Consider the following 12,382-nt stretch of genomic DNA (forward strand, 5'->3'; position numbering starts at 1 on the left):
ACCTACCATAGACAAGAGATGTAATACTGATTGTTTATGTTTATGATTTGCAAGTTCTGGGAAAAATGAGGGTGTCACTGTATCCAGTTTTACTCCTCCATTCCCTCCACACAGTTTGGAATTTGTCAGACCCCACACATAACTGCTACTTTTCATCATATTACCTTGCTGCAAAAGCTACTACTTACTAAATAAGCTATAGATTTTCAATATTTGGGAAATGTAACATTCACACTCCCAATTTTTCCATTCTCTGACCAACCCAACCACAAAATATAAAACATCTGTAATTAATCAGCAATGAATGATGGCATGCCGCCATAACTGCTTTATAAATTAATAATGGTTAATAGTATATGACACTGTAAGAACTGATCCTCTGGCAAAATGAAGAGTTGTGGGTGGTAGTTGGAATTATGCAAGTATTAACAGCTGTAGTTTTAAACTTTAACAACAGGTCAGTATTTAAGTCCATAAGTTCAAAGTCCATAGATTTTATAAAAGTAATAGACGCTCAAATAGAAGATTGAAATGTAGAAAAAGAAAAAAAAACTTCTTTAAAGGTAAAGAAGGAACTGATCCTCCAAAACAGGTGTGTATAACCCAAGTAAGGTGGAGTGTCAGACTGCACAGGCAAACATTTACCTGGATTGGTTCTATCAGGTGCTGAACTTATCTAATTACAACAAACACATCCTCATTAAAGCCTGCCATACATGGGTCGATTTTTTAACGATTTTTAGTTCGAAAATCAGACCTAAGAATAATCAGCCGATTTTTGCTGTGTTAGTGGGGCAATGGCATCTGTCGATTTTCGTGGTTCCTCCCTATTTCGTTTATCGGGCATGCTGGAAAATTTGTGAATAACGACTGATTTTCGAAATCATTGGTGGCACAATAATGTGCCCCTGAGGACTTGTTATTACACGAAATGTGTTGGGTGGAGCCCTATTGCTGACGTCACGCCGCCGCTATCGAGAAGCGGCGGACATCTTGGTTCTCTATTTTACCAACTACTTTATACTACTCCACGTGGATACTTTTTATGTTACTTGTGATCATTATAAAATACTACACTATAAGCACTTTTGTGGCTCCTGTGGCTGAGCTAATTCCTTCCCAAGACCACCAGGCTCCCACCCTGATGGATGGATGGAGCTGTATGACCTAAGCCTGTAGCTGCCAGCATAGCGCTGCACCCCCACATGCGTGTTGTTTTATAACCCATGAGAATTAATACTTTTGGTCTGGTGAGTGTACATCTGTCCCAAGGGTGGATTCCTGCACCATTGTTCATCACGGATAAATTTCACGTGCCAATCATAGGCACTTTTTCAGCTGATACCTTTGCACAAAGGACATTTCAATATTTATGAATAATTTTATGAACTTTTACAACCTGTTTTAGCACCATTTGAATGATATATGCAGTTTACACCAATATTACACTTTTTTGCACTTTATTCACTTATATGCTAAGTTTACATGCGTTTATGAAATTGTGACATGCATTTATAGCGTTGCACTAATGGACATTCAATTACATAAGTGACTTGTACTGGAGCAAGTAATAAACTTCTGTGTCCTATATTGTTTCATTATTACTTTAGATTTAAGATTTTCCGGTCTTTTTGGTTGTTATTGGCTTATCCTGCAAAACCCCTTTAGTTCACAGGAACATTTGATTTTTTTTCTAGGCGGATCCATTGCATTATGCACCAAATGATTCCTAAGATTTGGGGCTTTCTTATAAATAAACTTGGGTTTATTAGGTTGAATTTTTGACAATACAATGTCGCATTTCAAAATGGGCCAGTGATTCTTTAAGATTTTCTCCAGGGTATTATATGGTCTAATAAAACCCGTAATGAAAGCCACATCAAAATTGCTATTACCTCCTTGATATTCCTGATTTTTTTCCTCCACTAGTTGTTCCCTTTTCATATTCCTTAATTGTGTTTTAATTCATTTAAAACTGTTCTCTGTGTAACCTTTCTCTTGGAACTATTTCATCAAAACCTCTGCCAGTTCATCAGAATCATTTATAAGTTTACAATTCCTTCAGATTCTCTTTAGTTGTCCTTTCGGTATATTACCTATCCATTTTGGATGATGCCAACTAGATGTAGACATGTACCCATTTCTATCTGTTTGTTTTGGTACAAAAGAGAATATCCTCTTTTAAAGATCTCAAGGTCAAGAGAGTTAATATTCTAGTGACTTCAATTACCAGTAAAGGAGATGTTATATCTATTCTGATTTATTTCTGAAAAGAAACATAGTAATGATTTTATTACCTCCCCAAAGGATTACGTCTATATAAAAGGATATCATCTATATATCGCCTTTATTTCTTCCTCTTCCCACTTATTCATAAAGAGGTTGGAGACACTGGGAGCACGCTTTGCTTCCATAGTTACCCCTTTGGTTTGAACATAATAGTCACCCTTGTACCAGAAATAGTTGCTCTCCATAGCCATATCAAGACCATCTATGATGAACTTTATTTACTCCTTCTTCAAATTTGTTTGTCCATGTAAAGCCCATTTTACACTTTCCAATCCATCCTTTTACACCATGTTCATATATAGTGAGTTCACATCTATGGTTACCAAGATACATTTTTCTGTGCCCTCAAGGTCCTCTAATGTTGAAATTAATTGTTTACTGTCCTGTAAATATGACCTATCATTGGCAACCGAGGGTTGCTAAAATTTTTTCAATGTACTCCCCCATCCTGGAGAACAATGAATCAACCCCACTGATTATTGGTCTTCCTGAGGATTTCTCTTGGTTCTTGTGGACCTTTGGTACATAGTATATTACAAGGTTTGTTTGCAGCCTCTGGAACCAGATATCTGGCCTCCTTTTTATTTACAATGCCCCTTGTCTCTGGCTTCTTCACTAACATTTTAGTTTTTTCTCATAGGTTTTCTTGGGATTATGATGTAACTTCCTACCTGTGTCCTCCATATTCAGTAATCCTTCCATTTCTTCCTCATAGTCTGATTTATTCAGAATAACTAAACAGCCCCCCTTTGTCCGCTGGGCGAATTATAACATTCTGTCTACTTTCTATCTGTTTAATTGCTTTCCATATATTTCTATTATTCTTCGGCTTCCTTACGTTCACTTCCTTGATATCGTCCTCTTCCATTCTCTTAAAAACTTCCAGGTAGTCATTCCCCTCCATCTTTGGCATAGCCGGGCCCTTATATCATTTTTGCGCATAGTATTTTTTAAAATTCAATTGCCCTATAAACTTCTGCACGTCTATGAATGCCTCATACTTCCTTATATGGGGCATATTTCAAGGCCTAATCCAAAAGCCTTGTTTCTTCTTGTATAAATGTCTCTTGACTAACATTAAAAATTCCAGCACCTAATGCTCTCTCCTTCTTTTTCTTCTTCCCTCCTCTTCTTCCTCTGTTCCATTTCCTCTTTCCCCCTGGGGTTTTTTGGATGTTCCCCCTGATGCCCTTTCCACACTTCTTGTGTGTAAGCTTGTCATTTCCTTTATGGAACAAATCTTCCTGGTTGATGGGGCCTGGGAGGTCCTTGCCATCCTGTGTTCCTGGGTGTGTAGGGACTGGTCTTCTAGGTTTTACTCCATTAAGATATCATGTAACACATTATGGAACAGCTAGAAGGAGCTATGACAACAGAGGGATTTTTTTCTCCAAGGAATATTGAGAGAGGCCATCCAGAGACCAGAGGTGGTATGGGACCCCAATATACAGGGATGGAGAGGCCCACCCAGGAGCACCCTGACTATACCAGGGTTCCGCATATGTATCTTCTTTTTGGATATTTCTGGACAGTCTTTTATATCAAGGTAGTCTTTAAAGACACATGTATTTGCTCAATATCCTATATTTGTACTGTGGCTATTCCTCTATAGGCCCTAGTGCTGTGCCCCTTATATTTTTGTTTTGTCAATTCAACCTAGTATCATCAGAGGGGCCATCTGTGGAGTGTATTGTGGTCTCTTCCCACTCTGTTTAACCTGCTGGGACCCCCAGATTGGATCTTTGGGTATTGGGCTTGCTTCCTATATTCCATCTTCTACCTCTGACCTCAGCAGTCGTGTACTGGGTGCCATCCATCAGCCCAGCTTAAGCACCCCTTGAGGGTTATTCTTGTAAGTTTATTATGTGTTTTTGTATGTTATTTTTTCCTAATACATGATTATGTTTCGCATACTATCTATGTTTTTTTTGTTGGCATTATTTGTATAATATTATATTGTTCTCCTTTTTCAGCAGCTACAGTTACTTGCAACCCTTGAAGAAGGTATCTGCGAAACGCATTGGGACAACATCTACCAAAAAATCCCCCCTCCCCTTTTTTCTATTTTTTTATTATATTGTTCCTTGCAACATAATATACTGCATTTTGTTGTGTTGGGAGGGGATGATGTTGGGGGTTGTTGAGCTGCTATCTTTATATTTGTGTGTGTTTTTTAGGGAATCTTACCCTGAGATAGTTTAATCAATTTTGTAATAAAAATTATTTTTCTGAAAATTCCATTATTCATCTTTTGTTTTATAATATAACTTATGTACCTTCTGAACACAAGTGTAAGGGAATTCTAGTAAGGCAATGTCAAGGGACAAGCTGGAGAAGATTGGCTCGAAGGCCAGGCACACTTACCAATATCCAGCATGGTCACCTCAGGCGGTCGAGCATTTGTTCATGGAGCATGCCTGTGCGCACTGCCACACGCCTGTGCGAACTGACGCACGTCTGTGTGCACTGATGCCCGCCACATATGATAGATCTTGAAGTCCTCTGGCCTTTATAAGGAGGACAGATGCTTACAGACATTGCTAACTGGTCTTCAGCTATTCATGCGTCCTGAATGCACTCCGTATATAATTTCGGTTGATGACCTGGATTGCTACTGACCTGATCCTGGGGCTGGAGATACAGGAGAGGCCAACCTCATCAATTCAGTCTTTAAAAAGTACCTTCTATTGCTCCCAGCTTCCTCCAGATCTCCAAATTCTTTTTTTTTTTTTGCTGATGTGATCCACTAGAGAGTGACTACTGTACATTCATTCTCCATTGCCCCACCCTATTTAGGAATGTAGTCACCCTCTCTTGCTTGCTCACAAGATTGACTATGAACTATTGGATTTGTAGTGTGCATAGAAAAATGCACCTGAATGCAACTAGCATGCGCTACTTATTACAAACAAATGGAAGTGAGGGGAAAATGAGGGGTTCAGAAGCTCACAGAGGACTTTACAAGGAGGCAGGAAAACACAGCAAAAATAATTTCATGAAAAATCAATTACAGGACCATTTAATTAGTTGTTAACATGTGCAGACACTTTCTAATACAGTTATCACTATGCAGGGGCCATAACTTTGCATAGCTTCAGAAATAATCTCTTACCTTTTTCACAATGTTAAAAAGTTCTGTCATGTGACCATGCATCTCTTCTTCCTCATAATGGGGGATGAGGTTACAGGACACAGTGTGCCTGTATTCTATAGTCTGTTCAGCCTGGGGCAAAATGCAGGCTATGTTTGAGAAGGGGACGTAATTGGGAGGGGTGTGTGCCAGAGTAAGGTTGTGTTTGGTTGGGGGGCATGGTGGCTGAACAAACTACCCAATACAGGGATGCTGTGTGTCTGCACAGTGTCCCGTTTCTCTGTATGGCCAGCCAAAGGATGCAAACTGACCACACTAACACAGATCAGCTTTTCTGCTTTGTGTGTTCAGTTAAGAACAAGAAAAAATGGTGACTGGTAGGATCAATCAGGTACTCCAGATGGAAGAAATGGATAAAGGGCCTGAAAAATTTAAATGATAGAGACTATCTCTGGAATTCATATAGACTAGCGCAGGCAGATTTTGCAAAAGTGTCTCTCATGTTCTAAAAGTGCTGAAGAATGCACCAAATTCAAGTACCTCTCAAGAAATTGTACTTGAATTTGACTTTTGCTGCATCACTTTTAGAATGCATGTGAGACACTTTCGCAAACTGTCTGAGCCAGTTTTTCTCTCTGTACACCAAAAAAAAGTTGGTCTTAATTAACTTCACTTTTACATTCTACACGACACAATGTAAAAGTGGCACATTCAATGCAACACAATGCAAAAGTGGCGCACTCAATGCGGCACAATGTAAAAGTGGCGCATCCAATGTAGCACAATGTAAAAGTGGCGCATTCAATGCAGCACAATGTAAAAGTGCAGCATTTTATATCTGACTTTGGTGCACAAGTAGTTAACAGAACCAAAAGTGCTGTAAATGTTTCATGAATTCGGTGCAATACAGTAGCAAGAGGGATTATCGCCAGGAAAGGGGAGCAGCAGATATATATATATATATATATATATATATATATATTTGTGCAAATGTTTTAGACAGGTGTGAAAAAATGCTGTAAATTAAGAATGCTTTCAGAAATAGAAGTGTTAATAGTTTATTTTTATCAATTATCATAATGTAAAGTAAACGAACAGAAGAGAAATCTAAATCAAGTCAATATTTGGTGTGACCACCCTTTGCCTTCAAAACAGGAGCAATTCTAGGTACACTTGCACACAGTTTTGGAAGGGACTCAGCAGGTAGGTTGTTCCAGAAAGCCTGGAGAACTAACCACAGTTTGTGGATGTATGCTGACTCAAATCCTGTCTCTTCATGTGAATCCCAGACACTCTCAATGAGATCAGGGTTATGTGGGGGCCAAACCATCACTTTCAGGACTCCCTGTTAATTTTTACACTAAAGATAGTTCTTAATGACATTAATGGTATTTTTGAGGTTGTTGTCCTGCTGCAGAATACATTTGGTGCCAATCACACACCACCCTGATGGTATGGCATGATGAATACCGTATATACTCGAGTATAAGCTGACCCGAATATAAGCCGAGGTACCTAATTTTACCACAAAAAACTGGGAAAAACTATTGACTCGAGTATAAGCCGAGGGTGGGAACAACAGTGGGAAGAATCGTGCCTCATCATTGGTGTCAGTGGGAGGAATAGTGCCCCATCATTGGTGTCAGTGGGAGGAATAGTGCCCCATCATTGGTATCAGTGGGAGGAATAGTGCCCCATCATTGGTATCAGTGGGAGGAATAGTGCCCCATCATTGGTATCAGTGGGAGGAATAGTGCCCCATCATTGGCATCAGTGGGAGGAATAGTGCCCCATCATTGGTGTCAGTGGGAGGAATAGTGCCCCATCATTGGTATCAGTGGGAGGAATAGTGCCCCATCATTGGTATCAGTGGGAGGAATAGTGCCCCATCATTGGTGTCAGTGGGAGGAATAGTGCCCCATCATTGGTATCAGTGGGAGGAATAGTGCCCCATCATTGGTGTCAGTGGGAGGAATAGTGCCCCATCATTGGTGTCAGTGGGAGGAATAGCGCCCCATCATTGGTGTCAGTGGGAGGAATAGCGCCCCATCATTAGTATCAGTGGGGGGAATAGCACCCCATTATTGGTGTCAGTGGAATAGTGCCCCATCTTTGGTGTCAGTGGGAGGAATAGTGCCCCATCATTGGTATCAGTGGGAGGAATAGTGCCCCATCATTGGTATCAGTGGGAGGAATAGTGCCCCATCATTGGTATCAGTGGGAGGAATAGTGCCCCATCATTGGCATCAGTGGGAGGAATAGTGCCCCATCATTGGTATCAGTGGGAGGAATAGTGCCCCATCATTGGTATCAGTGGGAGGAATAGTGCCCCATCATTGGTATCAGTGGGAGGAATAGTGCCCCATCATTGGTGTCAGTGGGAGGAATAGCGCCCCATCATTGGTGTCAGTGGGAGGAATAGCGCCCCATCATTAGTATCAGTGGGGGGAATAGCACCCCATTATTGGTGTCAGTGGAATAGTGCCCCATCTTTGGTGTCAGTGGGAGGAATAGTGTCCCATCATTGGTGTCAGTGGGAGGAATAGTGTCCCAACATTGGTGTCAGTGGGAGGAATAGTATCCCATCAGTGGTGTCAGTGGGGGGGTGGAGGAATAGTGCCCCATCGTTGGTGTCAGTGGGGGGGAGGAAAAGTGCCCCATTGTTGGTGTCAGTGGGGGGGAGGAATAGTATCCCATGATTGGTGTCAGTGGGGGGTGGAATAGTGCTCCATGATTGGTGTCAGTGGGGGGTGGAATAGTGCCCCATCATTGGTGTCAGTGGGGGGGAGGAATAGTGCCCAATCGTTGGTGTCAGTGGGGGGGGGGAAAGTGCCCCATTGTTGGTGTCAGTGGGAGGAATAATGCCCCATCATTGGTATCAGTGGGAGGAATAGTGCCCCATCATTGGTGTCAGTGGGAGGAATAGTGCCCCATCATTGGTATCAGTGGGAGGAATAGTGCCCCATCATTGGTGTCAGTGGGAGGAATAGTGCCCCATCATTGGTGTCAGTGGGAGGAATAGCGCCCCATCATTGGTGTCAGTGGGAGGAATAGCGCCCCATCATTAGTATCAGTGGGGGGAATAGCACCCCATTATTGGTGTCAGTGGAATAGTGCCCCATCTTTGGTGTCAATGGGAGGAATAGTGTCCCATCATTGGTGTCAGTGGGAGGAATAGTGTCCCAACATTGGTGTCAGTGGGAGGAATAGTATCCCATCAGTGGTGTCAGTGGGGGGGTGGAGGAATAGTGCCCCATCGTTGGTGTCAGTGGGGGGGAGGAAAAGTGCCCCATCGTTGGTGTCAGTGGGGGGAGGAATAGTATCCCATGATTGGTGTCAGTGGGGGGTGGAATAGTGCTCCATGATTGGTGTCAGTGGGGGGTGGAATAGTGCCCCATCATTGGTGTCAGTGGGGGGGGAGGAATAGTGCCCAATCTTTGGTGTCAGTGGGGGGGGGGAAGTGCCCCATCGTTGGTGTCAGTGGGAGGAATAATGCCCCATCATTGGTATCAGTGACACCAATGATGGGGCACTATTCCTCCCACTGACACTTGCTGACCCCTGTTCCAGTATGGTGCTGCTGCAGCCAGCATATGTGGTTGCAGCAGCACCTAAGCACGGCACACTTACCTGCATCTCCTTCACTCGATTTTCGCGGGGCCGCTCAGCTCCGCCTCCTCGCCGGTGATTGGCCGCCTGTGTGCCTTTCCTGAGCTACAGTTCTGGCGGCCAATCACCGGTGAGAAGGCGGAGCCGAGCAGCCGCGCGAACATCCAGTGGCCGAACTGAATGAAGGAGCAGCCACGCTGCCTGGACCAGATCGTCGTGGGACCGGAGCCAGGTAAGAGACAGCAGTCCCCTGCAGACGTTGACTCGAGTATAAGCCGAGGGGGCCGTTTTTCAGCACAAAAAATGTGCTGAAAAACTCGGCTTATACTCGAGTATATACGGTAAGTATCTGCCTGTATTTCTCAGCATTGAGTGCACCATTGATCCTGACCAAATCCCCAACTCCATTAGCAGAAATGCAGCCGGAAACTTAAATTACACACAGGTGGACTCTATTTACTAATTAGGTGACTTCTGAAGGCAATTGGTTCCATTAGGTTTTAGTTAGTTGTATCAAAGTAAAGGGGGCTGAATACAAATGCACGCCACACTTTTCACATATTTATTTGTAAACAAATTATCATTTTCCTTCCACTTCACAATTATATACCACTTTGTGTTGCCCTATCACATACAATCCCAATAAAATAAATTTATTTTTGTTTGTAACATGACAAAATGTGGATAATTTTAAGGAGTATGAATACTTTTTCAAGGCACTGTATATTGTACATTCACATTGGTCCCTAACTCTCAAGGAGTATACAATCTAAGGTCCCTAACTCACATTCATACATATACTTACTAGGGCCAGTTTAGACAGGATCCAATTAACCTACCAGCATGTCTTTGTATTGTGGTAAGGTGATTGTAGCCATATTAGTGCATTTGCGACAGAAACAATTGAGTACTGTCCATGATACTTTTTTATTTGCACTAACATACAATTTTGAGGACAAGCTTTCGGGGAGTGTCCCCTTCTTCAAGGTCTAAGCAGTACTATTACAAATCACAAAGTTTAAGCAGAATGTTAGAAGGGATTGAGAAAAAAAAAAAAAAAAGGGCTGCAGATAAGATACATCAAAAGCGAGGGGGGGAGGGGGGGGGATACTACACTCACACAGAGGGGGTCAAGCTTTAGCTAATAGATAGTCATAAAGCTGTCGGATAATGGTTGAGGAATCCCATGTCCAAATTAAGGCCGTTATCTTTTGTGTCAAATAGAATTATTTGACACAAAAGATAACGGCCTTAATTTGGACATGGGATTCCTCAACCATTATCCGACAGCTTTATGACTATCTATTAGCTAAAGCTTGACCCCCTCTGTGTGAGTGTAGTATCCCCCCCCCCCCCCTTTGATGTATCTTATCTGTAGCCCTTTTTTTTTTTTTTTTATTTCTCAATCCCTTCTAACATTCTGCTTAAACTTTGTGATTTGTAATAGTACTGCTTACACCTTGAAGAAGGGGACATACCCCGAAAGCTTGTCCTCAAAATTGTATGTTAGTGCAAATAAAAAAAAGTATCACGGACAGTACTCTATTGTGGTAAGAAATCAGAGTACCTACAGGAAATCCACGCAGACACAGGGAGAACATGCAGACTCCAGGCAGGTAGTGCCATGGTTGGGATTTGAACCAATGACCCTAGTGATGCTAGGTGGAAGTGCTAACCACTTTACATTTAGCAAATTGGTAAAAATAAATAACTAACATATATTCTTGAAATCATTCTTACATTTCAGCATTTCTTATTCACACCTGCCTATAACTTTCGCACATAACTATCTATATATATATATATATATATATATATATATATACACACACACACACAGATGTATATATTAAACAGTAATTTGAAGGAATATTTAGTTTTTTGCCTGGAGTTTACTTTTGTCTTCACCATTGACCTGGTATATTTTACAACCCACTACACTAAAGCAAAATGCACCTCTATGCCAGACTTTTACACATGAACCAAGGCTCATAGTCATTACAATAACAGTATACAGTCTTATCCTACTTAATGTTGAAATCATCACTTTTCAGTGAATTTCTATGTTGATACAGTATATTCTGAAGTTAATGTTAGTAGTTTATATACTGTCAATTATTTTGCTCATATTTTGAAACTAAATTGTTTGATGTGCTGATAGGATATTTGTGATTACCTGTAGACTGCAAGGTCTCTGGGTTACACTGGCAGTAATGAGCTGAAAATGCCTCCATTATTCGATCAATTTTCTGAGCCTCTCCGGGCAGCCTGAAACTGCCCAGGAACCTTCTATGAATAACATAAAGGAGGACAGTTAGTGGAAATTTTTGATTACTTTACTGTAACAGCTTATTGCTTTGGATAAGCAGTAAAAATAACTGGCAGTTAAGGTACCCATAGACATTAGGGAAACATCTGCTATGTTCCAAAGAACTATTCTTTTGAAAGATGCTTTTTTTTTTAGCTGATGCCTTCATATTTATACCAGATAACACATCTTATTTATGTTTCAATTTTGACTGCACTCATTTTATCTTTGCAGATCATCCAACGTTGTTTGAAATGTTTAAATTCTCCTCTGTGTTCTTGCGAATGCGAACATTTTTGTCATTGTAGTCGATATTCTGACTCATTCAGTAGTGTGTGTGACTGTAAGCTTAAGCTATTGAGCTCAGTAAACAATAAGTTTTCCAATACAAGAGCTAAGAAGAGTGTGGAAGAGGCTGCATATGAAAACAGAAAACATCCATACACAATATTTCAAATTTACCTGACGTTTGTGTAGTCTTGACCATATTTAAAAAAATGCACACAACACCACTATGTGTTTCCTTTAAGGTCCAAAACAGAGAACCTCTTTATTCATTTCTTTCTAATGACTCTTATCTAATCAAAGGCATCTATTCACAACAAAACTTAAACTATGTCTACATCATAATTGCAGCACCATCCCATCTATCGCTATACTAAATTTAGGCATTTGATTTGGACATTCTCTTTGGCAGCGGTGAATTTGCTGCCCTAAAGCAAACTTGTGCTTTCTGAATAGGACAATGCCCGAAGGACAGAGGTTGGTGTCAGTAGGGTAATCAATGATACTCATTGTGTTCATTCACGAAAGGATGGGGCTGGTAAATTACATATTTACCGGACCATTCCCTTGCTCTCCAACCTGAAACATCCCTTGCAGCAGCCAGCAGGAGAGGAGGGAGCCGCACTGCTGCAGATGGAGGGGGGGCGAGGGATCATACGGGAAGCTGGGCAGCAGTGGAGGAGGGGGAGGAAGGGGAAAGGAGCTGATGGCTGTAACAGTAATCCAGAACCTGTGCCTTAAGTAACTATGCACAGCAACATCCTCCTGGCTCTGTCCTCCTTGCTCCTGGTGCTGGGTTG

The 12,382-nt window shown here is 41.6% G+C and overlaps 1 protein-coding gene across 1 annotated transcript in view; it reads right to left on the minus strand.

Annotated features, from left to right (window-relative positions):
* Positions 1-12,382, minus strand: part of CYTH4 (cytohesin 4) — a 126,623-nt gene that overhangs the window by 56,772 nt on the left and 57,469 nt on the right. The window contains exon 7 of the mRNA XM_089681937.1: positions 11,166-11,278. Coding sequence (XP_089538063.1) covers positions 11,166-11,278 — 113 coding nt within the window. The remainder of the gene's footprint in view (positions 1-11,165; positions 11,279-12,382) is intronic.

Source organism: Staurois parvus, unplaced genomic scaffold, assembly GCF_062004578.1.
Source record: "Staurois parvus isolate SC_StPar_1 unplaced genomic scaffold, SC_StPar_1.0 ptg000282l, whole genome shotgun sequence".
NCBI classification, from domain to species: Eukaryota; Metazoa; Chordata; class Amphibia; order Anura; family Ranidae; genus Staurois; species Staurois parvus.